Source organism: Phalangium opilio, unplaced genomic scaffold, assembly GCF_054372755.1.
Source record: "Phalangium opilio isolate 3A_F unplaced genomic scaffold, DU_Popi_V2 ptg000103l_1, whole genome shotgun sequence".
NCBI lineage: Eukaryota > Metazoa > Arthropoda > Arachnida > Opiliones > Phalangiidae > Phalangium > Phalangium opilio.
In genome coordinates, this window is record NW_028324205.1 from 2703913 (window position 1) to 2731007 (window position 27095).

General features: G+C 39.2%; 2 protein-coding genes and 15 non-coding genes across 17 annotated transcripts; 15 read left to right on the forward strand and 2 right to left on the reverse strand.

The window, feature by feature from the left end:
- Window positions 1-599: 599 nt before the first annotated feature.
- On the forward strand, window positions 600-672 carry TRNAV-AAC (transfer RNA valine (anticodon AAC)). The gene has a single exon. It is a non-coding gene; the product is annotated as a tRNA-Val (tRNA).
- Window positions 673-1703: 1031 nt separating this feature from the next.
- TRNAV-AAC (transfer RNA valine (anticodon AAC)) lies at window positions 1704-1776 on the forward strand. Its single transcript has one exon. It is a non-coding gene; the product is annotated as a tRNA-Val (tRNA).
- Window positions 1777-2531: 755 nt separating this feature from the next.
- On the forward strand, window positions 2532-2604 carry TRNAV-AAC (transfer RNA valine (anticodon AAC)). The gene has a single exon. It is a non-coding gene; the product is annotated as a tRNA-Val (tRNA).
- Window positions 2605-3782: 1178 nt separating this feature from the next.
- Window positions 3783-3855, forward strand: TRNAV-AAC (transfer RNA valine (anticodon AAC)). The gene has a single exon. It is a non-coding gene; the product is annotated as a tRNA-Val (tRNA).
- A 902-nt stretch (window positions 3856-4757) lies between these two features.
- On the forward strand, window positions 4758-4830 carry TRNAV-AAC (transfer RNA valine (anticodon AAC)). Its single transcript has one exon. It is a non-coding gene; the product is annotated as a tRNA-Val (tRNA).
- Window positions 4831-5447: 617 nt separating this feature from the next.
- Window positions 5448-5520, forward strand: TRNAV-AAC (transfer RNA valine (anticodon AAC)). The gene has a single exon. It is a non-coding gene; the product is annotated as a tRNA-Val (tRNA).
- A 341-nt stretch (window positions 5521-5861) lies between these two features.
- Window positions 5862-5934, forward strand: TRNAA-AGC (transfer RNA alanine (anticodon AGC)). The gene has a single exon. It is a non-coding gene; the product is annotated as a tRNA-Ala (tRNA).
- A 342-nt stretch (window positions 5935-6276) lies between these two features.
- On the forward strand, window positions 6277-6349 carry TRNAV-AAC (transfer RNA valine (anticodon AAC)). Its single transcript has one exon. It is a non-coding gene; the product is annotated as a tRNA-Val (tRNA).
- A 341-nt stretch (window positions 6350-6690) lies between these two features.
- Window positions 6691-6763, forward strand: TRNAV-AAC (transfer RNA valine (anticodon AAC)). Its single transcript has one exon. It is a non-coding gene; the product is annotated as a tRNA-Val (tRNA).
- Window positions 6764-7518: 755 nt separating this feature from the next.
- Window positions 7519-7591, forward strand: TRNAV-AAC (transfer RNA valine (anticodon AAC)). Its single transcript has one exon. It is a non-coding gene; the product is annotated as a tRNA-Val (tRNA).
- A 203-nt stretch (window positions 7592-7794) lies between these two features.
- Window positions 7795-7867, forward strand: TRNAV-AAC (transfer RNA valine (anticodon AAC)). The gene has a single exon. It is a non-coding gene; the product is annotated as a tRNA-Val (tRNA).
- Window positions 7868-7932: 65 nt separating this feature from the next.
- Window positions 7933-8005, forward strand: TRNAV-AAC (transfer RNA valine (anticodon AAC)). Its single transcript has one exon. It is a non-coding gene; the product is annotated as a tRNA-Val (tRNA).
- A 617-nt stretch (window positions 8006-8622) lies between these two features.
- Window positions 8623-8695, forward strand: TRNAV-AAC (transfer RNA valine (anticodon AAC)). Its single transcript has one exon. It is a non-coding gene; the product is annotated as a tRNA-Val (tRNA).
- A 65-nt stretch (window positions 8696-8760) lies between these two features.
- Window positions 8761-8833, forward strand: TRNAV-AAC (transfer RNA valine (anticodon AAC)). Its single transcript has one exon. It is a non-coding gene; the product is annotated as a tRNA-Val (tRNA).
- A 65-nt stretch (window positions 8834-8898) lies between these two features.
- TRNAV-AAC (transfer RNA valine (anticodon AAC)) lies at window positions 8899-8971 on the forward strand. The gene has a single exon. It is a non-coding gene; the product is annotated as a tRNA-Val (tRNA).
- Window positions 8972-18126: 9155 nt separating this feature from the next.
- Window positions 18127-21655, reverse strand: LOC149630649 (uncharacterized). Its single transcript, XM_089851321.1, has 4 exons — window positions 21512-21655; window positions 21360-21446; window positions 20640-21281; window positions 18127-18192 (listed from the first exon to the last, which is right to left on the reverse strand). The coding sequence occupies exons 2-4, from the start codon at window positions 21441-21443 to the stop codon at window positions 18127-18129; spliced, it is 792 nt and encodes a 263-aa protein (XP_089707447.1). The 5' UTR covers window positions 21444-21446; window positions 21512-21655.
- A 2237-nt stretch (window positions 21656-23892) lies between these two features.
- Window positions 23893-25376, reverse strand: LOC149630650 (uncharacterized). The gene is made up of 4 exons (XM_089851266.1): window positions 24912-25376; window positions 24661-24832; window positions 24341-24508; window positions 23893-24274 (listed from the first exon to the last, which is right to left on the reverse strand). The coding sequence occupies exons 1-4, from the start codon at window positions 25090-25092 to the stop codon at window positions 23908-23910; spliced, it is 888 nt and encodes a 295-aa protein (XP_089707392.1). The 5' UTR covers window positions 25093-25376; the 3' UTR covers window positions 23893-23907.
- Window positions 25377-27095: the final 1719 nt, after the last annotated feature.

Below are 27095 nucleotides of genomic sequence, written 5' to 3' on the forward strand. Positions count from 1 at the left end.
GGGACATAATAATAATCTAGATATCTTGCAAAACTTTGTACTATCCCGTATCTATGGTGTAGTGGTTATTACGTCCGCCTAACACGCGGAAGGTCCCAGGTTCGAGCCCTGGTAGATTCATGTTTTGACCATCGTGATGGGACATAATAATATGCTAGCTCTCTTCAAAAACACAAAATAACCACGTATCTATGGAATTGTGTTTATCAAGTCCGCTTTACACGCGGAAGGTCCCAGGTTCGAGCCCTGGAAGATACATGTTTTGACCATCGTGATGGGACATAATAATAAGCTATCTCTCTTCAAAAAACTCAAAATAACCACGCATGTATGGAATTGTAGTTATCAAGTCCGCTTTACACGCGTAACGTCCCAGGTTCGAGCCCTAGTAGATACATGTTTTGACCATCGTGATGGGACATAATAATAATATATCTCTCTTCAAAAACTTAAAAAACCACGTATGTATGGAATTGTAGTTATCAAGTCCGCTTTACACGCGTAAGGTCCCAGCTTCGAGCCCTAGTAGATACATGTTTTGACCATCGTGATGGGACATAATAATAATCTAGATCTCTTGCAAAACTTTGTATTATCACGTATCTATGGTGTAGTGGTTATCACGTCCGCCTAACACGCGGAAGGTGCCAGGTTCGAGCCCTGGTAGATACATGTTTTGACCATCGTGATGGGACATAATAATAATCTAGATCTCTTGCAAAACTTTGTATTATCACGTATCTATGGTGTAGTGGTTATCACGTCCGCCTAACACGCGGAGGGTCCCAGGTTCGAGCCCTGGAAGATACATGTTTATACCATCGTGATGGGACATAATAATAAGCTAGCTCTCTTCAAAAACTGAAAATAACCAGGTATGTATGGAATTGTAGTTATCAAATCCGTTTTACACTCGTAAGGTCCCAGGTTCGAGCCCTAGTAGATACATGTTTTGACCATCGTGATGGGACATAATAATAATCTAGATATCTTGCAAAACTTTGTACTATCCCGTATCTATGGTGTAGTGGTTATTACGTCCGCCTAACACGCGGAAGGTCCCAGGTTCGAGCCCTTGTAGATTCATGTTTTGACCATCGTGATGGGACATAATAATATGCTAGCTCTCTTCAAAAACTCAAAATAACCACGTATCTATGGAAATGTGTTTATCAAGTCCGCTTTACACGCGGAAGGTCCCAGATTCGAGCCCTGGAAGATACATGTTTTGACCATCGTGATGGGACATAATAATAAGCTATCTCTCTTCAAAAACTCAAAATAACCACGTATGTATGGAATTGTAGTTATCAAGTCCGCTTTACACGCGTAAGGTCCCAGGTTCGAGCCCTAGTAGATACATGTTTTGACCATCGTGATGGGACATAATAATAATCTAGATCTCTTGCAAAACTTTGTATTATCACTCATCTATGTTGTAGTGGTTATCACGTCCGCCTAACACGCGGAAGGTCCCAGGTTCGAGCCCTGGTAGATACATGTTATGACCATTGTAATGGGACATAATAATAATCTAGATCTCTTGCAAAACTTTGTATTATCACTTATCTATGTTGTAGTGGTTATCACGTCCGCCTAACACGCGGAAGGTCCCAGGATCGAGCCCTGGTAGATACATGTTTTGACCATCGTGATGGGACATAATAATAATCTAGATCACTTGCAAAACTTTGTATTATCACGTATCTATGGTGTAGTGGTTATCACGTCCGCCTAACACGCGGAAGGTCCCAGGTTCGAGCCCTGGTAGATACATGTTTTGACCATCGTGATGGGACATAATAATAATCTAGATATCTTGCAAAACTTTGTATTATCCCGTATCTATGGTGTAGTGGTTATTACGTCCGCCTAACAAGCGGAAGATCCCAGGTTCGAGCCCTTGTAGATTCATGTTTTGACCATCGTGATGGGACATAATAATAAGCTATCTCTCTTCAAAAAACTCAAAATAACCACGTATGTATGGAATTGTAGTTATCAAGTCCGCTTTACACGCGTAACGTCCCAGGTTCGAGCCCTAGTAGATACATGTTTTGACCATCGTGATGGGACATAATAATAATCTATCTCTCTTCAAAAACTCAAAAAACCACGTATGTATGGAATTGTAGTTATCAAGTCCGCTTTACACGCGTAAGGTCCCAGGTTCGAGCCCTAGTAGATACATGTTTTGACCATCGTGATGGGACATAATAATAATCAAGATCTCTTGCAAAACTTTGTATTATCACGTATCTATGGTGTAGTGGTTATCACGTCCGCCTAACACGCGGAAGGTCCCAGGTTCGAGCCGTGGATAATACATGTTTAGACCATCGTGATGGGACATAATAATAAGCTAGCTCTCTTCAAAAACTCAAAATAACCACGTATTTATGGAATTGTGTTTATCAAGTCCAATTTACACGCGTAAGGTTCCAGGTTCGAGCCCTAGTAGATACAAGTTTTGACCATCGTGATGGGACATAATAATAATCTAGATCTCTTGCAAAATGTTGTATTATCACGTATCTATGGTGTAGTGGTTATCACGTCCGCCTAACACGCGGAAGGTCCCAGGTTCGAGCCCTTGTAGGTACATGTTTTGACCATCGTGATGGGACATAATAATAATCTAGATCTCTTGCAAAACTTTGTATTATCACGTATCTATGGTGTAGTGGTTATCACGTCCGCCTAACACGCGGAAGGTCCCAGGTTCGACTCCTGGAAGATACATGTTTATACCATCGTGATTGGACATAATAATAAGCTAGCTCTCTTCAAAAACTGAAAATAACCACGTATTTATGGAATTGTAGTTATGTAGTTATCAAATCCGTTTTACACGCGTAAGGTCCCAGGTTCGAGCCCTAGTAGATACATGTTTTGACCATCGTGATGGGACATAATAATAATCTAGATCTCTTGCAAAACGTTGTATTATCACGTATCTACGGTGTAGTGGTTATCACGTCCGCCTAACACGCGGAAGGTCCCAGGTTCGAGAACTGGTAGATACATGTTTTGACCATAGTGATGGGACATAATAATAATCTAGATCTCTTGCAAAACTTTGTATTATCACGTATCTATGGTGTAGTGGTTATCACGTCCGCCTAACACGCGGAAGGTCCCAGGTTCGACTCCTGGAAGATACATGTTTATACCATCGTGATGGGACATAATAATAAGCTATCTCTCTTCAAAAAACTCAAAATAACCACGTATGTATGGAATTGTAGTTATCAAGTCCGCTTTACACGCGTAAGGTCCCAGGTTCGAGCTCTAGTAGATATATGTTTTGACCATCGTGATGGGACATAATAATAATCTAGATCTCTTGCAAAACGTTGTATTATCACGTATCTATGGTGTAGTGGTTATCACGTCCGCCTAACACGCTGAAGGTCCCAGGTTCGAGAACTGGTAGATACATGTTTTGATCATCGTGATGGGACATAATAATAATCTAGATCTCTTGCAAAACTTTGTATTATCACGTATCTATGGTGTAGTGGTTATCACGTCCGCCTAACACGCGGAAGGTCCCAGGTTCGAGCCGTGGATAATACATGTTTAGACCATCGTGATGGGACATAATAATAAGCTAGCTCTCTTCAAAAACTCAAAATAACCACGTATTTATGGAATTGTGTTTATCAAGTCCAATTTACACGCGTAAGGTTCCAGGTTCGAGCCCTAGTAGATACAAGTTTTGACCATCGTGATGGGACATAATAATAATCTAGATCTCTTGCAAAACGTTGTATTATCACGTATCTATGGTGTAGTGGTTATCACGTCCGCCTAACACGCGGAAGGTCCCAGGTTCGAGCCCTTGTAGGTACATGTTTTGACCATCGTGATGGGACATAATAATAATCTAGATCTCTTGCAAAACTTTGTATTATCACGTATCTATGGTGTAGTGGTTATCACGTCCGCCTAACACGCGGAAGGTCCCAGGTTCGACTCCTGGAAGATACATGTTTATACCATCGTGATTGGACATAATAATAAGCTAGCTCTCTTCAAAAACTGAAAATAACCACGTATTTATGGAATTGTAGTTATGTAGTTATCAAATCCGTTTTACACGCGTAAGGTCCCAGGTTCGAGCCCTAGTAGATACATGTTTTGACCATCGTGATGGGACATAATAATAATCTAGATCTCTTGCAAAACGTTGTATTATCACGTATCTACGGTGTAGTGGTTATCACGTCCGCCTAACACGCGGAAGGTCCCAGGTTCGAGAACTGGTAGATACATGTTTTGACCATAGTGATGGGACATAATAATAATCTAGATCTCTTGCAAAACTTTGTATTATCACGTATCTATGGTGTAGTGGTTATCACGTCCGCCTAACACGCGGAAGGTCCCAGGTTCGACTCCTGGAAGATACATGTTTATACCATCGTGATGGGACATAATAATAAGCTATCTCTCTTCAAAAAACTCAAAATAACCACGTATGTATGGAATTGTAGTTATCAAGTCCGCTTTACACGCGTAAGGTCCCAGGTTCGAGCTCTAGTAGATATATGTTTTGACCATCGTGATGGGACATAATAATAATCTAGATCTCTTGCAAAACGTTGTATTATCACGTATCTATGGTGTAGTGGTTATCACGTCCGCCTAACACGCTGAAGGTCCCAGGTTCGAGAACTGGTAGATACATGTTTTGATCATCGTGATGGGACATAATAATAATCTAGATCTCTTGCAAAACTTTGTATTATCACGTATCTATGGTGTAGTGGTTATCACGTCCGCCTAACACGCGGAAGGTCCCAGGTTCGAGCCCTGGTAGAGACATGTTTTGACCATCGTGATGGGACATAATAATAATCTAGATCTCTTGCAAATCTTTGTATTATCCCGTATCTATGGTGTAGTGGTTATTACGTCCGCCTAACACGCGGAAGGTCCCAGGTTCGAGCCCTTGTAGATACATGTTATGACCATCGTGATGGGACATAATAATAATCTAGATCTCTTGCAAAACTTTGTATTATCACGTATCTATGCTGTAGTGGTTATCACGTCCGCCTAACACGCGGAAGGTCCCAGGTTCGAGCTGTGGAAAATTCATGTTTAGACCACCGTGATGAGACATAATAATAAGCTAGCTCTCTTCAAAAACTCAAAATAACCACGTATCTATGGAATTGTGTTTACCAAGTCCGCTTTACACGCGGAAGGTCCCAGGTTCGAGGCCTGGTAGATATATGTTTTGACCATCGTGATGGGACATAATAATAATCTAGATCTCTTGCAAAACTTTGCATTAACACGTATCTATGGTGTAGTGGTTATCACGTCTGCCGAACACGCGGAAGGGCCCAGGTTCGAGCCCTGGTAGATATATGTTTTGACCATCGTGATGGGACATAATAATAATCTAGACCTCTTGCAAAACGTTGTATTATCACGTATCTATGGTGTAGTGGTTATCACGTCCGCCTAACACGCGGAAGGTCCCAGGTTCGAACCCTGGTAGATACATGTTTTGACCATCGTGATGGGACATAATAATAATCTAGATCTCTTGCAAAACTTTGCATTAACACGTATCTATGGTGTAGTGGTTATCACGTCCGCCGAACACGCGGAAGGGCCCAGGTTCGAGCCCTGGTAGATATATGTTTTGACCATCGTGATGGGACATAATAATAATCAAGATCTCTTGCAAAACGTTGTATTATCACGTATCTATGGTGTAGTGGTTATCACGTCCGCCTAACACGCTGAAGGTCCCAGGTTCGAGAACTGGTAGATACATGTTTTGACCATCGTGATGGGACATAATAATAATCTAGATATCTTGCAAAACTTTGTATTATCCCGTATCTATAGTGTAGTGGTTATTACGTCCGCCTAGCAAGCGGAAGGTCCCAGGTTCGAGCCCTTGTAGATTCATGTTTTGACCATCGTGATGGGACATAATAATAAGCTATCTCTCTTCAAAAAACTCAAAATAACCACGTATGTATGGAATTGTAGTTATCAAGTCCGCTTTACACGCGTAAGGTCCCAGGTTCGAGCCCTAGTAGATACATGTTTTGACCATCGTGATGGGACATAATAATAATCTAGATCTCTTGCAAAACTTTGTATTATCACGTATCTATGGTGTAGTGGTTATCACGTCCGCCTAACACGCTGAAGGTCCCAGGTTCGAGAACTGGTAGATACATGTTTTGACCATCGTGATGGGACATAATAATAATCTAGATCTCTTGCAAAACTTTGTATTATCACGTATCTATGGTGTAGTGGTTATCACGTCCGCCTAACACGCGGAAGGTCCCAGGTTCGAGCCCTGGTAGATACATGTTTTGACCATCGTGATGGGACATAATAATAATCTAGATCACTTGCAAAACTTTGTATTATCACGTATCTATGGTGTAGTGGTTATCACGTCCGCCTAACACGCGGAAGGTCCCAGGTTCGAGCCGTGGATAATACATGTTTAGACCATCGTGATGGGACATAATTATAAGCTAGCTCTCTTCAAAAACTCAAAATAACCACGTATTTATGGAATTGTGTTTATCAAGTCCGCTTTACACGCGTAAGGTTCCAGGTTCGAGCCCTAGTAGATACATGTTTTGACCATCGTGATGGGACATAATAATAATCTAGATCTCTTGCAAAACTTTGTATTATCACGTATCTATGATGTAGTGGTTATCACGTCCGCCTAACACGCGGAAGGTCCCAGGTTCGAGCCCTGGTAGATACAGGTTTTGACCATCGTGATGGGACATAATAATAATCTAGATCACTTGCAAAACTTTGTATTATCACGTATCTATGGTGTAGTGGTTATCACGTCCGCCTAACACGCGGAAGGTCCCAGGTTCGAGCCGTGGATAATACATGTTTAGACCATCGTGATGGGACATAATTATAAGCTAGCTCTCTTCAAAAACTCAAAATAGCCACGTATTTATGGAATTGTGTTTATCAAGTCCGCTTTACACGCGTAAGGTCCCAGGTTCGAGCCCTAGTAGATACATGTTTTGACCATCGTGATGGGACATAAAAATAATCTAGATCTCTTGCAAAACTTTGTATTATCACGTATCTATGATGTAGTGGTTATCACGTCCGCCTAACACGCGGAAGGTGCCAGGTTCGAGCCCTGGTAGATACATGTTTTGACCATCGTGATGGGACATAATAATATGCTAGCTCTCTTCAAAAACTCAAAATAACCACGTATCTATGGAAATGTGTTTATCAAGTCCGCTTTACACGCGGAAGGTCCCAGGTTCGAGCCCTGGAAGATACATGTTTTGACCATCGTGATGGGACATAATAATAAGCTATCTCTCTTCAAAAACTCAAAATAACCACGTATGTAAGGAATTGTAGTTATCAAGTCCGCTTTACACGCGTAAGGTCCCAGGTTCGAGCCCTAGTAGATACATGTTTTGACCATCGTGATGGGACATAATAAAAATCTAGATCTCTTGCAAAACTTTGTATTATCACGTATCTATGGTGTAGTGGTTATCACGTCCGCCTAACACGCGGAAGGTCCCAGGTTCGAGCCCTGGTAGATACATGTTATGACCATTGTAATGGGACATAATAATAATCTAGATCTCTTGCAAAACTTTGTATTATCACTTATCTATGTTGTAGTGGTTATCACGTCCGCCTAACACGCGGAAGGTCCCAGGTTCGAGCCCTGGTAGATACATGTTTTGACCATCGTGATGGGACATAATAATAATCTAGATCACTTGCAAAACTTTGTATTATCACGTATCTATGGTGTAGTGGTTATCACGTCCGCCTAACACGCGGAAGGTCCCAGGTTCGAGCCCTGGTAGATACATGTTTTGACCATCGTGATGGGACATAATAATAATCTAGATCTCTTGCAAAACTTTGTATTATCACGTATCTATGGTGTAGTGGTTATCACGTCCGCCTAACACGCGGAAGGTCCCAGGTTCGAGCCCTGGAAGATACATGTTTATACCATCGTGATGGGACAAAATAATAAGCTAGCTCTCTTCAAAAACTGAAAATAACCAAGTATGTATGGAATTGTAGTTATCAAATCCGTTTTACACGCGTAAGGTCCCAGGTTCGAGCCCTAGTAGATACATGTTTTGACCATCGTGATGGGACATAATAATAATCTAGATATCTTGCAAAACTTTGTACTATCCCGTATCTATGGTGTAGTGGTTATTACGTCTGCCTAACACGCGGAAGGTCCCAGGTTCGAGCCCTTGTAGATTCATGTTTTGACCATCGTGATGGGACATAATAAAATGCTAGCTCTCTTCAAAAACTCAAAATAACCACGTATCTATGGAAATGTGTTTATCAAGTCCGCTTTACACGCGGAAGGTCCCAGGTTCGAGCCCTGGAAGATACATGTTTTGACCATCGTGATGGGACATAATAATAAGCTATCTCTCTTCAAAAACTCAAAATAACCACGTATGTATGGAATTGTAGTTATCAAGTCCGCTTTACACGCGTAAGGTCCCAGGTTCGAGCCCTAGTAGATACATGTTTTGACCATCGTGATGGGACATAATAATAATCTAGATCTCTTGCAAAACTTTCTATTATCACGTATCTATGGTGTAGTGGTTATCACGTCCGCCTAACACGCGGAAGGTCCCAGGTTCGAGCCCTGGTAGATACATGTTTTGACCATCGTGATGGGACATAATAATAATCTAGATCTCTTGCAAAACTGTGTATTATCACGTATCTATGGTGTAGTGGTTATCACGTCCGCCTAACACGCGGAAGGTCCCAGGTTCGAGCCCTGGTAGATACATGTTTTGACCATCGTGATGGGACATAATAATAATCTAGATCTCTTGTAAAACTTTGTATTATCACGTATCTATGGTGTAGTGGTTATCACGTCCGCCTAACACGCGGAAGGTCCCAGGTTCGAGCCCTGGAAGATACATGTTTATACCATCGTGATGGGTCATAATAATAAGCTAGCTCTCTTCAAAAACTGAAAATAACTAAGTATGTATGGAATTGTAGTTATCAAATCCGTTTTACACGCGTAAGGTCCCAGGTTCGAGCCCTAGTAGATACATGTTTTGACCATCGTGATGGGACATAATAATAATCTAGATATCTTGCAAAACTTTGTACTATCCCGTATCTATGGTGTAGTGGTTATTACGTCTGCCTAACACGCGGAAGGTCCCAGGTTCGAGCCCTTGTAGATTCATGTTTTGACCATCGTGATGGGACATAATAAAATGCTAGCTCTCTTCAAAAACTCAAAATAACCACGTATCTATGGAATTGTGTTTATCAAGTCCGCTTTACACGCGGAAGGTCCCAGGTTCGAGCCCTGGAAGATACATGTTTTGACCATCGTGATGGGACATAATAATAAGCTATCTCTCTTCAAAAACTCAAAATAACCACGTATGTATGGAATTGTAGTTATCAAGTCCGCCTAACACGCGGAAGGTCCCAGGTTCGAGCCCTGGTAGATACATGTTTTGACCATCGTGATGGGACATAATAATAATCTAGATCTCTTGCAAAACTTTGTATTATCACGTATCTATGATGTAGTGGTTATCACGTCCGCCTAACACGCGGAAGGTCCCAGGTTCGAGCCCTAGTAGATACATGTTTTGACCATCGTGATGGGACATAATAATAATCTAGATCTCTTGCAAAACTTTGTATTATCAGTAGTAAACCACCTAAAATATGGAGAGTTAATTAGGTCATTTAAGTGTGCCGCCAGCCTTCTAGCGCACTAGACTCGCGCGTGTATACTCGCGTGAGTTTAGAATGGGGGAACACCGGTTTTTTATCCGGGGGGGTTTCTTTGAGTTCGTTTATTGGTCGAGAGTGGGGGTCGCCAATTGATTAGGTCTTTGTTAATTGGTTAAAGGGTTAAGGGCGTGAACTTGTCTCTCTTTAGTCGTGACGTAATCGTCAGTTAGAGTTTGTCTGATAAGACATTACTCTCTTTATCTCGGTTATTCGCCTTGAAGAGAGCAGTGACTTCTAATGGATCTCTTCTTACACACTATGCGTTATATAGTGACGTATCAACAAAGGGCGCGAGGATTTCCAATATATGGTCGCGTATCTTTTAGATCAATGCGCTATGTATACAATATGTTTCGAACACCGAGTATCTGAAAGTGGGAAAATCGCTCGTGTTACGAAGAAATGCCCGATGTTTAAAGATAGAGAGCCTCAAGTAAAAGATATCGAGTATCAGAATCAGGTGGAAATTTTGAAAGATTCATATTACCTAGAAGTACCATTATTTTGGAGGAATTAGATGATGGACTTTTATTTACCCGATTGGGTCACGGTATAAATCAACCAAGAGCCAAAGCCCCGGAAACGGATTCACCGGCGCCATTGTGTTTAGAAGAAAAAGCCGAATTTTACGGAAATGACTTTATAAAATACATACAGGAACAAATGAGTAAATTCGGTACTCCCGATAGTTTTTATCATGAACATTTACCCGTTTTATTTCCAAGTATATGTTAATCTCCTCTAAAACGTAGGAAGCGATTAAGGTTGCTCTCGGTGTAGTGGTTAGCGCGTTTGTTCGCCAATCAATAGATCGCGAGATCGAACCCCGCTCTAACCATCACATCGAGTTCAACCTTTTATTTCTAAATAAAATTGGATAACGTGTAAATCCTCATTCATTTTTAAATAAAATATCAATTATGTCGGTCAATTCTTTTTTCGTTACTCTGTTAAGTGATAAAACTGATGAATATCCCGATAATTCACAATCGTCTTTCACGGTCAAATTAGGTAAACCAATTATTCTTTCAAACGAATGGGAAATTGGTTTATCGGAAATATTAACACCGAAAATTTCAACCGTAATAGACAATACCTGTAACTCTTTCGAAATACAGGTACCTGAACGATATTTAACGAATGATGGCTGGGACGTTAGAAGAGTGGAGTTAATACCGCAAAAGTACGAAGGTTCGAAAGATAAAAATGGAAACGCCGTATTTTTTTCAATGCAGAATAAACTGGTGCGTGACTTAACCGTTCAGCTTGAAAAACAGAATTTTCCCGTGAAAATACAGGTTATAGATATGTCAGTCCCGACTGGGCCTCCTATCAAGAGAGTTAAATTATCAGTCGATGCCGGTCACCAGGCCAGGCTAGCTCCTGGGGGGCTATTCTGTAATTTTCTTAGATGTCGATCTCGATCTCGAAGCGAACACGATCTCGAAGATAGTCGTATCGATCGAGATCCTTCTCGAACGAAAAATGGTATTCTATAACATGTATCGTTCGAGTTCGATACCGGAGTTCTCGATCTTCGAGAACAGCATAGCTGTCGAAAGAGTAACGCACTTCCGTTTCATGGGACCAATCATAATAGGACTCTAGGAGGCGCGAAACTTGAAACTATTATTAGCGAACGAAAAACTAAGATCGTTTATTTTTGTTTAGGATGTGAGGGTTTAGTTTAATTCTTGCAGGTTTTAAGCGATCTAATTTGATGTAGGATAGACAGTATAAAAATAAGTATTCAAAAGTAATTTGGCTAATACTATATTATTATTTACATAACCCTAACCTATGATCTACAGGATAAAGTTTTTATTCGACTGCTCTAAACGTATAGATTTATCTCTAACTACTAGCAAAGGGGCATAACATTAGTGTTACTTTTTCGACCGCCATTTTAAAAGATGACGGCATGTTAAACCCGAAAACCCATAAGACACTTTTTATTTTTAGTCGAACGGTTTCGAGAGTAGGATGTTATTCCAAAAGGATAGTTATATTTCTCGCCGCCTTTTTTCAAGATGGCCGTGCATTCAAGCCATATTTCTTGATGTGCACATACGACTTAAGAGTAACGTCCCTGCATAAATTTCAGCATCGTTGCCCGTCGGGACATCTTTGTTACTTTTTGGGCCCCCATTTTAGAATATGGTTTCAAATCATACCCCAAAACTCACAAAGCCTGTATATTTGATACCGTGTACCGGTGTACCTAATGTTCGGGGAATCAGTTGAAAAGCGCAGACATTATTCCACATTTCTTGCAGAATTTTTCAAGATGGCTATAGATTAAAAGCAATTTATTTAACGTCCCTTCAAAATTTAAGGGGAACTGTTTTGCCTGGGCGTTAACATTACAACACCAGAGGTATATATGAAATTTTATATACTTCTGACAACACGGTGTCTTCGTAAAATTCACCTAATAATTTCTCTAGCTTGATTATCTAACTCAAAGCGAGCTAAATGTAGAAGGGCAGCTATTTACACTAAGATTAAAACTCATGAAAGAAGGGTCACTCGAAACGAAAAGACGATCTCGACAGCTACTACCCTGTCGATATCTAGTTCGACAACTTTGTCGATAATCGAGATGTTTAAGTTCGACAACTTCTTACAGAATACCATTTTTGTGATTTTCGAGATCTCGGTTCGAGATCGAGAGAGATGTCGATCGACAACTCGCTTTCGAAGCTTACAGAATAGGCCCCCTGGGGGGCTATTCTGTAATTTTCTTAGATGTCGATCTCGATCTCGAAGCGAACACGATCTCGAAGATAGTCGTATCGATCGAGATCCTTCTCGAACGAAAAATGGTATTCTATAACATGTATCGTTCGAGTTCGATACCGGAGTTCTCGATCTTCGAGAACAGCATAGCTGTCGAAAGAGTAACGCACTTCCGTTTCATGGGACCAATCATAATAGGACTCTAGGAGGCGCGAAACTTGAAACTATTATTAGCGAACGAAAAACTAAGATCGTTTATTTTTGTTTAGGATGTGAGGGTTTAGTTTAATTCTTGCAGGTTTTAAGCGATCTAATTTGATGTAGGATAGACAGTATAAAAATAAGTATTCAAAAGTAATTTGGCTAATACTATATTATTATTTACATAACCCTAACCTATGATCTACAGGATAAAGTTTTTATTCGACTGCTCTAAACGTATAGATTTATCTCTAACTACTAGCAAAGGGGCATAACATTAGTGTTACTTTTTCGACCGCCATTTTAAAAGATGACGGCATGTTAAACCCGAAAACCCATAAGACACTTTTTATTTTTAGTCGAACGGTTTCGAGAGTAGGATGTTATTCCAAAAGGATAGTTATATTTCTCGCCGCCTTTTTTCAAGATGGCCGTGCATTCAAGCCATATTTCTTGATGTGCACATACGACTTAAGAGTAACGTCCCTGCATAAATTTCAGCATCGTTGCCCGTCGGGACATCTTTGTTACTTTTTGGGCCCCCATTTTAGAATATGGTTTCAAATCATACCCCAAAACTCACAAAGCCTGTATATTTGATACCGTGTACCGGTGTACCTAATGTTCGGGGAATCAGTTGAAAAGCGCAGACATTATTCCACATTTCTTGCAGAATTTTTCAAGATGGCTATAGATTAAAAGCAATTTATTTAACGTCCCTTCAAAATTTAAGGGGAACTGTTTTGCCTGGGCGTTAACATTACAACACCAGAGGTATATATGAAATTTTATATACTTCTGACAACACGGTGTCTTCGTAAAATTCACCTAATAATTTCTCTAGCTTGATTATCTAACTCAAAGCGAGCTAAATGTAGAAGGGCAGCTATTTACACTAAGATTAAAACTCATGAAAGAAGGGTCACTCGAAACGAAAAGACGATCTCGACAGCTACTACCCTGTCGATATCTAGTTCGACAACTTTGTCGATAATCGAGATGTTTAAGTTCGACAACTTCTTACAGAATACCATTTTTGTGATTTTCGAGATCTCGGTTCGAGATCGAGAGAGATGTCGATCGACAACTCGCTTTCGAAGCTTACAGAATAGGCCCCCTGGCCCTCTGGCTCAGGTTTTAGGATTCGAAACGGACGAGTACATTACTGGGGAATACATTTGTCCCATTCCATTGTCTCAACAAGCTAGAAATATTACGATAAACTACACCAATAATTATATCGAGATAAAATTGAAAAAAACTTTAAAACTTCAAAATCGTATGGTAACGGTAAAGATTCCTGAGGGACCCTATAGCGTCGACGCCCTATTGGAAGCTATGAATAGAGCGATACCCGAAGCTCATCAATCTCGGTTTAATTTCTCATTAAACGATAACGGTACCGTTCGAATAACGTCTGATAAGGAGTGCACCGTGCTTTTTAGAGGCGTTCGTAACAAATTAGGTTCTATGTTAGGATTCGGTGACCAAACTAATCGTCTATTAGGGTCTGCAAACGCCAACTTCAAACCGGATTTAGTCAGTCAATATTTATACGTTTACACTGATCTGATATACCCCCAGTTTATGGGCTCTGGTTTCAAACCTCTTCTACGCGTCATTCCCACTAAAAACGATACGTCGGAGAAAATTATCACATACGATACTATAGACTATTATCCTATAAGATCCAACGAAATAGAAACTATCAAAATTGATATTAGAGACGAGGCCGACGCTCCTATATCCTTTATATCGGATCGCATCATTATCAAAATTCACTTTAGACGACATGTCTCGACCTAATAGGTACGTGTCCTACTATCAGGAACAGTTCCTCGGATCTCCACCAGGTGTATTAGTGCAAAAGGGATATGGGTTGGGCGGAATTTTTAGAGCTTTGATGAGAATGTTAACTCCTCTAGCGAAACCGATAGCTAAGAGCGTGGGTAAAGAAGCTTTAGGACTCGGTGGAAGGTTTATTCAAGATTTGAACGCTGGAGAAGAACCCAAGAGAGCGTTCAAAAGGAATCTAAAAATAGCCGGCTCAAATTTAATTCATAAAGCGGGTGATAGTCTGGCTAATTCTCAGTACGGGTCTGGTATTCGACGGAAACGTCAGAAGATACGCAAGAAGAAAAGTAGATCAAAGGCCGATTTTTTATCATAAAACAAGATGGCCCAATTCGAAGGGATGATGGGGGAATTAGACCTATTCGCGACACCCCCTTTGAACGCTAATATTATAACTAGTAGCGACGAAAGTTATCAACCTTTAAGTTCCGTAACGGATAGTGGACCTTTGGAATTTTTAGTCCCTGGCACGAGCGAACATTATATCGACCTTTCTAAAACTAGGTTAAGGCTGAAGGTCAGGGTGCTTCATTTGGACGGCACCGAAGTACCAGCCGCTGAAACCAAAGTAGCTCCGGTTAATCTTTTACACGCCGCCCTCTTTTCCCAAATAGACGTCTTTTTAGGAAACACGAGCGTTCAGTCCCCTAACCAAGGAGCCCCTTATATCGCTTATCTCGAGAATTTATTAAATTACGGTATAGATGCTAAAGAAAGCCAACTAAATCTAGGGTTGTATTATAAGGATAGTCCGATCGATCCCGATTCCGCCTGGGTGGCAGCCAATAAAAATCTTACTACCAATGGGATATTAAGAAGAGCCGAGAGAGCCAAGGTATCGAGTACGATAGATTTATACGCCCCGTTACACGTTGATATTTGTCGCTTAAATCGTTTCCTATTGAATAATGTAGACGTTAGATTTAGGCTTATTCGATCCAAACCAGAGTTTTGCGTAATATCGAAAGAAGCCGCTGATAAGAAATATAAAGTGGTTATCGATAATGCCTCATTGTACATTAAAAGACTAAAAATAAATCCCGAAATAATGTTAGCCCACGCTACGGTATTAGAGCAAACCAGCGCCATCTATCCTTTGAATCAAACAGTCGTGAAAACCTTTTCAATTCCAGCTGGAATGAACGACGTTAATCGAGAAAACGTCTTCTTAGGTAAAATACCTCAAAGAGTAATCATAGGTCTAGTTCGAACCTCGGCCTTTAATGGTAATCATTCTTTAAACCCCTTTAATTTTGAAACCTTTGATCTTAATTACCTATCCGTCAACGTCGGTACCGATACCTATCCTTCGGAAGCCTTTACGCCTGATTACGAAAACAATCTATACACTCGAGAGTACATGTCGTTATTCACCTCTCTAAACACATACAGAAAAAACAAGGGAAATTTTATAACGTACGAAGAGTACAAAAAAGGTTACGCTTTGTATTGCCTAGATTTAAGCCCGGATGAAAATGCGGGGGCTAGTCATCTTTCTTTGCCCCGACAAGGAAATCTACGTATCAATATGAAATTTAAAAACAATTTACCACACAATGTCACGTGCATAATTTATTCCGAATTTGAAAATTCTATCATGATAACTAGGGATCGCTCGGTGTTATTTAATCCCGAGTAAAAAGGCTCTATATAACCTCTGATTTAAGAAGCATTCTCTCATAACCGGTTAGAGATGAATCAAGTACACTACCTATCGGAGAAGCAAAACATTTACGTTGGAAGCGGAATTCTTCCCGTCTTCAATGTCAAACGACTCGATACTAAAACCGAAGCGTCTTTCGACAGTTGTATTTGGAATAGTATATGGACTTTCGAAGCGGATATTGACGCTTTCTTTAACGGAATAACGGGACGATTTCTGACTTGGTTAGTTGACGGTACTCAGAGAGTTAAGCTAGAATGCTTCGTATGTCAGAGAGGAAAAATAGTTGATATTCGTCCATATATTAGAGGATCGAATAATAGATATAATATTCTATTCTCAACATCGAAAGGATTTTCATTAAATAAAGACAGTTGGTTAAGGTTAAAGAACTTGAAAAATGTTATTGGTAGCGAATTAAAGCGAAAAGAAGAGGCCAGAGAAATAATGAAGAAAATTGTCTTGGACAGTTTGACCAATATTTTATTTAATTTCACTGATTCGTGCGAAAATATCAGCTGTCACAACGAAATCGCCCACGATATCACTTGTTTACCCACGGATACTAATTGGAGCGAGAGAGTGGAGAAAAACCTAATTAGAGCTATTCCGTTGCTTAACTACGAAAGAATTCTAGAATCCTTTGTCGAGGAATACGGAGATTACGAAGACGACGTCTCAATTTTATTTAACGATATTCTCGGAAACTTTGTCGGTCTAAAAACTGAACTAATGTACGGTTAAAATATATGTCACTCTTATCTCGCGTGTATTGGGTCATGGATTACTCTAAGGCGTCTGAAAATATTCCGAGAGGATTTGAAATCGTTGGAATGCGTTACCTCGGAGAAGAGCAAAATGAATTTAATATCGAAATTACTCGATAAACGGTGCCTAGGGACCAGGAGATATTCGCCAGAGAACAACCACTACCGAAGCTAATGTCCTAAATGATCCAGTGTTTAATGACGTATCTATTTAAAATATATTCTTGGAAATTTTGTCGGTCTAAAAACAATGTATTGTTAATTTTTAAGTAACCGAATAAAATATAAATTACTCTTATTGTTGCGTTTCCTATACCTACGTTATATATCAATTTTTTTTCCTTATTTAGAAAATATTCCAGAAAATTGTATCTCTCCCTCTTATATAATACCCTACAACTACGTTATATTATCAGATATCATTTTCGATCTTGTTTAGAAAAAAAAATGTCTCTCTCAAACGCGTACTACGACCCCGAAAATCCCTCCTCTTTTTCCGGATTGGATAAATTAACGAAAGGAGTTCCTCAGTCTTCGAGGAAAGAAGTTGAGAGTTTTCTATTAAAACAACCCACTTATACTATTCATCGTTATCGTCGATTAAAGTTTCCTCGCAATAAAATTACAGTGACATCTATGGATGAGACTCATCAGGCTGATTTAATAGTTTTAGATAAACTTTCCAGATACAACAAGGGTATGAAATATTTGTTAAGTAATATAGATGTTTTGAGTAAATACGCCTACGTTATACCTATTAAAAACAAGACTTCCGCGGAAGTTATAAGAGCTTTTAAAATAATACATAAAGATGTTGTACCCACGAATATAAATACGGACGCTGGCTCTGAATTTTTAGCTAAACCAGTTCAGCAATATTTTAAAGAGAAAGGTATTCACCACTACGTAGCTTACGGGAATAAAAAAATTGCGATCTGCGAGAGATTTAACAGAACGGTTCAAGAGAAAATACACAAATTCATAACTAGCGCTGATACTCGTAGCTATCTGAGTGCGTTACCAAAAATAGTTAAGGCTTACAATCACTCGATACACCGCTCAACTGGTATCGCGCCAGTCAATGTTAATCTACAAAATGAGCATAAGGTGTGGTACCGTCTTTTCGGTACCATTAAACCTGGGACAAAACCAAAGCTAAAAGAAGGTGATTTAGTAAGGTTGAGTAAATTTGAAAAAACCTTTTCAAAGGGATATAAAGGCTACTTTACAAAAGAGATCTTTATTATTGATAAGGTTCTATACCGTAATCCTCCAGTATACGTCGTTAAAGACAAAAATAACGAGATAATTAAAGGAACGTTTTACGAATACGAACTATCTAAAGTGATATGAATACGTTACAAATAAATCAAATATTATCATGCGACCAGAGGACAAAACCCTACTACCTAGGTACTTTTCCTAGAGACATGCTTCCCAGGAAACCTAGAAAGAAGAAATTTTGTTTTGTTCTGAACACGGAGAGAGCCGAGGATCCTGGACTTCACTGGGTAGCCATTTACGTTGAAAACAATGAAGGTAATTTTTTCTGCAGCTACGGGCAGAGCCCGGATACGTATAAAATTAACCTGGCCAAATACGCGTCCAGATGGATCTATAACGATAAATTAATTCAAGATATGTTCTCCCTTTGTTGCGGACCTCATTGTATATTCTTCCTTATTCAAAGATGTCTAGGAAATTCGTTTCATAGAGTTCTGAAAATGTATGAAAATAAAACGGAAATTAACGACGCCTTATCTTTATGGAATATCTGCCTTCACTTGTTAAGACATAGATATGAAAAATGTAACCAATAAAATATTAAAGTTGTAATGTTTAATAATCAGATACACTTGTATTGAATGCGAGAATAAAAATATTTATTATTCGATTATAATTTTTTATATAAATTGTAATTATCATGCTTTTATATAAATTGTAATTATCATGCTTTTATATATAATCAGATACAAGCTTTTTTATATACTCAAATACATGCTTTTATATAATCAGATACGTGTTTTTCAATATAATGAGTTAGATGCTTTTTACCTCTCCGTGTGACGTAGTCCAGGAGAGGTTCTGTAACGGCCGTGTCTGTGTGTGTGTGTGTCTGTGTGTCTGTCTGTCCGTTGTTACACCCACGTGACCGCGTTCGCAGTTTGCGTATCGGAGCAAACGTGTTCGCCATTTCCGAACTGCTTTCACAGTCACGGAAATGGCTCCTCTACTTGAGTTCTCACACCACCAATCTTCTGGTCTTTGTCCATACCACACGGACACTAGTCTGTTCTTACTGGCTGCTAATCACCACCATCATCTGGTCTTCGTCCATTCCACGTGGACACCAGTCTGTACATACTGGCTTCTAATCACCACCATCTTCTGTTCTTTGTCAATTCCACATTGACACCCGTCTGCACTTACACTGCCTTCTAACACCACCATCCACTGGTCTTCCGTCTATTCCACATAGACACCAATCTGTATCATTGGCTTCTACTCCATTATCATCGTTTGGTTTTAGGATATACGCGGCGATCAGCTAGGGTTACGAGAAACGTCTAGCCTCCCTAAGGTAGGATCGCTACCAAAGGTTTTCGCATTTGCGGTTTTTCCTTACTATTATAATGGAAACGAATCGTATATATACCCCAAAATTTGAAGAAAGCGGGAAGAGGGGTACCCTTCACTTTAAACGTCAATATTAGCAAAGTTTGAGAAGATAATAAGTATAACTTTATTTTAAACGATTTAACTATTATTAATGTTAATTATTGAAGATTAAAATAATTAAAAATAATTATATTTATTTAAATATTAAAGATAAACCTCTCGTGCAAAGAGAGAGATTATCATTGCCTCCTATATCTACCAAGGCCCGTGCATGCGATATATTTCCTTCATTGCCTCCTATATCTATCAAGGCCCGTGCATTGTGATATATTTCATTCATTGCATAAACATAAGCGAGATTGTTTTGGGGAAAAAATACTGCTTCCACTAATGCGTTTATACTCCTTGTTACTGTTGTATAGAGTAATCATGATAAAAGCTTAAAAAATTACGAGAGGACAGACCTTTTTTATCCTCATTCAAAAATATTTTTTGGTGCTAAGACTGCTTTAAAAAATCCAAACGGTTAGGCATTGGTAAAAAAGACAAATGATATTTTTCAAATCTTATGAGATAACGCCCACATAGTTGAAAATTGCCGTTTTTTATCCGCGGGAGCCATTCCTTATGAGAATTTCGATGCTAGTAGGTTGTCAATTAAACTACCGGTATATTATTGTTGTTGGGAATTGGATATTAAGTCAAATTAAGTGGTTGTAAAGAGCCAGCAGGTTTTTGCCACTTCTTTTTGTGAGTATTTGATTTTTATATGTAAAATGGAGGAAGATAATGTTGAGAGTAAGGATGAAATGCGGAAGCGCAAAGCGCGGGAAAGGATGAGGGCAAAAGGTCGACGTTTTCATTGGATACTTAAGGTTATATAATCTTCTCGACACGGAGAGGTAATATTTTGGTTTTCCCGACTTGTATATAAAATGTAATAATCATTATTAAGGTTATTTTTTTGCCTTTCTATAAGTTACCCATTCGATCTTAGATTCGGGCTTTTGAAGTTCTTTCAAACTAGCTTCGCGATCTTTTTTTATTTTGGCTTGTGTAGGGTACGGTTTTGATTTCGTAGATGGAATTTTCGCGAGTCTTTTTTTCGGCGAAGTCTCATCGTTAGGGTTAAGTTTCCGGAACTTTGAACCAGAAGCGCCCTTCGTTGATAAGGCCTGTTGAGACGTCACGGGCTGATTCGGTACCATGGGTGTTAAAACTGGCATACTCGGCGTTTGAGACGTCCCGGACTGTTTCGGTACCACGGGTCCCATGGGTGTTAAAATTGGCATACTGGTCGTTCGAGAGAGAGACGCTGGCGTAGTAAACGATATCGCCGGTGTTTGACCCATTGCTGTACTACTCATTATAGGCTGTGGGGTAGTCAGACTCGAGGAGATATTAAAAGGGATACTTTGGGGAGGGGTAGCGACATTAGTAGGGACAATTTGGGAGGGGGTAGAGATATTAATAGGTATATTCTGGATAGGGGTAGGCCACGATGGAGGAATCCAAGACGAGGATGAAGGACTTAGAGGCTGTATTTTACTCGACACTCCGGGTGCTGGAAAAGACGAACTCGTTGTAGGTGGCAAGATAGTAACGCTTGGTGGCTCCGCTAAACTCTTTAAAGATAAATATTTTTGAAGAGTTAAAAGGTACTCCTTCAATTTTTCCTCGGCAGAACCAGGCTTTCTCAGTACCTCTTTAATGGCGTTGTCTAAACTGTTAACTTCCTTTTGATTGTCCGTCAGTAAAGCCGCTGGTACTAAAACGCACTTTTTCATTATCTAGTAAAGACCGAAGCTATTGTCGGTATTAACATTGAAAGCAACGCCGGCCAGAATCCTCCTACCTGTTTAATTAACACCTGTCGCCTCTTTTTGTCGCTTAAACCTCTCTTGGATAAATACCTTATAACGTTTTTGTAACGTTGAAGTCTTTTCTTTTTATGACGATTCAATGGAATACCGCCGTTCTTCAAATTATAACAAATACCGCTTATACAATCCAATTGGGGTCGCGTACACTTTGATTTTAAAAGTTTTCTTTGTTTCACACCGCTTTTACGCAAGAGATTTAAAAAGGGTAATTGGTTCCTAACCGACACGGGTAAAGGCATGTCTCGAAATGAGGTTAAATAAATTGAGATTTATATTTTATGGATTATTATTTTCTAACGTAGATTACCATCGGTCCTTCATTAGGGAATATATTGGACCTAAGTCTTAAACTATTATCGGTACTTTGTTTTAGATCTATTAAGATATAAGAATACGCTTTTTCGGTACTATCTTCGTACGCTTCTGTTAGGCGTTTGGTGTCTGTAGGAAAAAGCTGACGACTTAAGCTAGATTCCCACTTGACCGAAAAAACACGGCGGAAATCACGCAGTCGACGGTAGAAATTTTAACTTACGCCGGCGTCCGGCGGTAGACCGTTCACACTACGACTGAATTTTGAGTTCGGCGGTAGATATTTTTCGATCACGTGACAGATGGGAGTGTTTTCAACGACATCTATTTCACACTCTGAATAAAATTATTAAATATGGAAGATCTGTCGGAATCTGAGTTTTGTAGCGACACACTGAGAATTTTAAGTGTTTGTAATTATACATTACTTAGTTATTTAATGTATAAAAGCTATCGTCAGAGTCAGGAAAGACGATTTTGGGTACGTGATATATTTAAAAGGCGCCAAGAGCTAGGTTACCAAGCTACTTTAGTCAAAGAAATGCGAGAATTGGACAGCCAAAAACATTTCCAGTAAGCCTTGGCTTAATAATTTCTAGTGTTTAATTTAGTTTGCCTATGTTCAATATCATGTTTTTAATAGGTTCTTTAGAATGAATCGAGATGAGTTCGATGAGCTTCTTGCATTAGTAAGACCTCTTATTTATAAACCTGACTCTAGGTTTCGCAAATCTGTAACTCCTGAAGAAAAGCTCTCATTAACGTTAAGGTAAAATTGATTTGACACTTGACAAGTTGACAGTGTTGGCCCCAGTACCATGGTGGAGTAAGTCTACTTCCTTGGTGCCAACACTGTGATGTGGTTGTTAATTTATCATGCATTAGAAAACACATTTATAATCATCTTCACATTTATAAATAATCAGATATCTAGCAAGTGGCGACATGCAAATAAGTCTGTCCTTCGCTTATAGACTTGGGACCGGTACAGTTAGCAAGATAGTTAATGAAACATGCCGAGCCTTGTGGATCGTTCTTTCACCAATCTACTTGACGGTACCCAAAACGCCTGAAGATTGGAAGCTTATAAGCAGTGAGTTTCTGTCTCGATGGAATCTTCCGCACTGTGTCGGAGCCCTTGACGGCAAGCACGTCAACATTCAATGTCCTGCCAAAAGTGGTTCATTATACTATAACTATAAAGGAGGGTTTAGTATAATTCTCATGGCCTTATGCGACGCAAAGTACAAGTTCACCATGGTGGACGTTGGTGCTTTTGGAAGCCAGAGTGATGGAGGGGTCTTTTCTCGATCCAAATTTGGAATAATGCTTAGTAGAGGGCTGCTTTCGCTTCCTGACCCAGAATGCCTTCCAAATTCAAATCAAACATTTCCATATTTCATCGCAGCGGATGAAGCGTTTCCTCTAAACAAGAACATAATGCGGCCTTATGGAAGGAGAGGTTTAACATTAACTCAAAGAATTTTTAATTATCGTCTGTGCCGTGCGCGAAGAATTATCGAGAATACTTTTGGTATTTATGCAGCCAGGTGGAGGATATTTCACAAAACCATCCAAGGAAAGCCAGAAAATATAGACGAAATAATCAAAGCCACAATTTGCTTACATAACTTCATAATAACAAAGGAGTCTTTGAAAAACGAAGATCAGAAAATGTATGTACCCTCCACAAACTACGTTGATCGAGAAGGAATTAATGGTGAAATCATCCCTGGACAATGGCGAACTGAAATAGGACCTGCAAATGCTATCGTACCTCGACATAACATTCATCATTTAAACCGGCACAGTGTTAATGTAGGAAATATTAGGGATACTTTAGCTACATATTTATGTAACGAAGGGAAAGTGTCGTGGCAAGTGGAACGTGTAACCAAAGGTTCAGTCACACCATAAATAGGCAAAACAACTTCTTTCTATCTTGGCAAAGATTTTAACGTATTTATTTTTGATAACTTTCAATAAAGAAAATGAGAAACTGTTTTTAGAGCCAGAAATGAGGAACAATTATTTCATTAACCAGAATAATCAAACTTTATTGTTTTTCCAAATTATAAAATATTTTTTCTATTTCAAATCCTGCTTGGATTTGATCGTTCTTGGAAAGGATACGAAATCTGCCCATTAAACTATTGAAATAGTAAAAGCTTTCGTCTTTTTCAGACGTTTGAGTTGAGGCTAGTTGAGCATAAATGGTTTTCTCAGATAATTTTAACATTTTATCAAATTTGATGTCCATCTCAGTTTGTTTTCTTTTCCTTTGAGAGTTTGGGTGTTTTGCGGGTACATCAATGTCGTTCTTGCCCTGCAGTTTTGGGGACCCAACAGGTTTAGTTGAAACGGCGCCTGATTTTTTGGCGAAAGCACTCAATGCCATGTCATCATCTGGATCTGACGAATCACTGACAAAATAAAAGTCTCAGATGCGAGTTAGTTCTAACATACCGTTTAAATATAGACCAACATACATGTTGTCATAGCAATGTTCAATAGAATTGAATATTTGAGTTGCCATTTTATCTTGAGACTCTTCTGTCTCTTCGTCCTCTTCCTGACAGTCTTCCCTGACCGGTGCAACTGACGAACTACTTGAGGCCAGAGAATGACTAGATTCGTCTTCAATATTGGTTGATGTTCTTCAAAATAACAATTTAAAATTATAATTTAATATTTGTTTAAGTGTAATTTATCTTAATGTAATAACACAAGGCTTCTATGAGCAGGTTATTGTGATTAACAGCTCTTGGAAGCCCATGTAACTTATAAGGCCGTTTGGTTGTAGGATTACTCTCGTGATTCCATGGTTTGTTTTAAAAAAGAATCAAGAATAGTAAAAAGCTTCCACTTTGGTTGTGTAATTTCTTCAGCTCCAGCCCCGCTTTTTTTCGCTATATCAATAGGTTTTTTTTCTTTCCTGTACCGGTCCCTTATCGCTTTCCATGTGTTGTAAGCCTCAACACCTTTTAAATAGAATAGTTAATTTCAATATTCATACATTTCAAATGGCGTTTAGGAAGGTAAAATCAAAAGTGTGCTTACCAGATATTTTAAATAGGGCACCAATAGAGTTCCAGCGGTCGTCTTTCATAGTCGTATCTTTGTACCACTTGTCGCTCAAATCGTACAAGTACGGATATTTCCTTACCTCCTCAATAAAATCTTCTTTGTTAACCTCTAATCTCTTTTTACTTACAACTTCACTACTCTTTCTTGGTGGCATGATTGGGAATTGCGATAAGCCTTGGTCACCAAGTTCTATTGTGAATGATAGCTCTCAAGGAAATGCCGGCTATCTCGCGTATGCGTGCGCACTTTAATTTATGACGTAGCCAGTGGGATCATTTCATTGGCTGAGACACCGGCGTAACGCCGAACACGACCGAAAAAATAGAACACAACTTACGCCCGGCCGAACGGTAATTCCGTCGGGCTCGGCGTAAAGATTTTTCTGTCGAACCCCTTTCTGCCGGGTTTCCGTCGTGTTTTCGGTCGAGTGGGAATCTAGCTTTAAATAGCGAACCTGGTTATTATCCCTAGGATTTTTAAACATAACGATATAAGAACAGTTCAATGATATATTTCTAGAATATTTACCTGGGTTAAAGACATTTTGAGACAGCAGAACGATGCTTAAAGATAAATGATGACTCCCGACACAAAAAAGATTACTTATAAACTCCTGTTTGGTACAGGTGTTAGCTAGATCGTCTAGGATTAAAAGATTATTTATTCGTTTATCAAAAAAATCAGAATCATTAGGAATTAGTCCTTCGTGGAATTCAATAGGCAAAAAGAGTTTCAGTTCATCAAAAATGTCCTGATAAACGCTATAGCAATAGACTATTCTATCAGGAGGTTTGTCCATGATAATGTCTTTATATTTGAGTAAATTTATTACCCACGTTGTTTTCCCCGAGCTGCTTGGGCCAGCCAGTAAAATGGTCATCGGTGTTTCTAAGCGGAGGCGATACTCTAACCCGTTCTCCATTTTTAAAACGTTCTCTAATATCGTCTATCAACTCGTAGTTGACTCGATCTTCGTACGGTATCACTCTCACTTTAACAAGGTGGGAAAACGTGACCCGATGTTTAGTGGTCCGTTTTCTCATTTGACGTGGCAGACGGGTCTTGATGATTTAAATATCTTTAACATATAAGCCCAAAAACTAGATAAGGAAGGTACTTGCCATTGGAACTTTACATTTTAGAAGAATAACATCAATTTTTAGGGTACCCTCAAGTATAAGATTACGCTTAGACTGCGCCACCTTTTCAATACTAGCTAGTAACCGATCAGAAGTTAATTCATTTATAGCCATGGATCTTAAATTGATAGGGTTCTCTAAAGCGTCAGAGCTCAGGGCGAATCTTATTAAATTATATTCTTCAGCATTTCGCGTAACATGAGTTATGAGAGAATTCAAAATTTGGGAAAGTTGATCGTGAATATTTATTAATTTAAGTTCTTCTAAGTTGCGGAATTTAACGTTATATTCGGTTGTAACGCATCTATATTTCCTAGATACCCGGTTTGATGTTTTATCTATCGTATAATATAGCTCTGGTCGAAAATTAGTAGATAGATCGACTGGTTTAACCTCATCGTCTGACCCTGAAGTGTCCGACGATGAAGTGTCCGACATTTTTTAGCGGGAAAAAACTTCAAATCTATATTTCTTTCCGAAAGCAAATGAATACCAATTTTCCCAGAAATTTAATGATCCAATGAAAATATTTAGTACTCACCAATCTTAAAAACTATAGTTGATAGTATCGTTATTTCGACACGAATGAATTTCATCCGTTAAAACCGCTCTTTTATATATTTTAACCGTTAGAACTCACCTTCTATTTAGATCTTGGAACACTGTTACGATTAATATCTTCCCCGATAAAACCGTTTTCGAAGAGATGATTATAGAACCGTATGGGAGAAAGAGAAAGCGTGGGCGTTACTAACCAATAATAAAACCCAGGCTTTTTCCTTCTCCTCAATGGAACCTTTTCTGGTTACGAGGCTCGAACCGTAAAAATGAATCCATTGTTAAGATATTTAAAATAGCACCAAGTTGGAGCGGAGCCTGTATGTGATTAACTGTTAGAACGCATCTTCTATTGTAGGTCTTGGAACAGTGTTACGGTTAATGTCTTCCCCGATAAAACCGTGTTCGAAGGGATAATTATTTGAGGGACTATGCCAATCAGTAGTTTGTTCGCAATCGT

What these genes read in the sequence shown, in the direction of transcription:
- LOC149630650 (XM_089851266.1), bottom strand. Translation starts at nt 25,092, where the DNA reads ATGCCACCAAGAAAGAGTAGTGAAGTTGTAAGTAAAAAGAGATTAGAG. An exon ending in TGCCCTATTTAAAATATCTG is followed by an intron (nt 24,833 to 24,911) that starts GTAAGCACACTT and finishes TCTATTTAAAAG; the next exon opens with GTGTTGAGGCTTACAACACA. An exon ending in CAAACCATGGAATCACGAGA is followed by an intron (nt 24,509 to 24,660) that starts GTAATCCTACAA and finishes GTTATTTTGAAG; the next exon opens with AACATCAACCAATATTGAAG.
- LOC149630649 (XM_089851321.1), bottom strand. Translation starts at nt 21,443, where the DNA reads ATGAAAAAGTGCGTTTTAGTACCAGCGGCTTTACTGACGGACAATCAA. An exon ending in TAGACAACGCCATTAAAGAG is followed by an intron (nt 21,282 to 21,359) that starts GTACTGAGAAAG and finishes TTATCTTTAAAG; the next exon opens with AGTTTAGCGGAGCCACCAAG. An exon ending in CCGAATCTAAGATCGAATGG is followed by an intron (nt 18,193 to 20,639) that starts GTAACTTATAGA and finishes ACCTTCTTTTAG; the next exon opens with CTTTGGTTTTGTCCCAGGTT.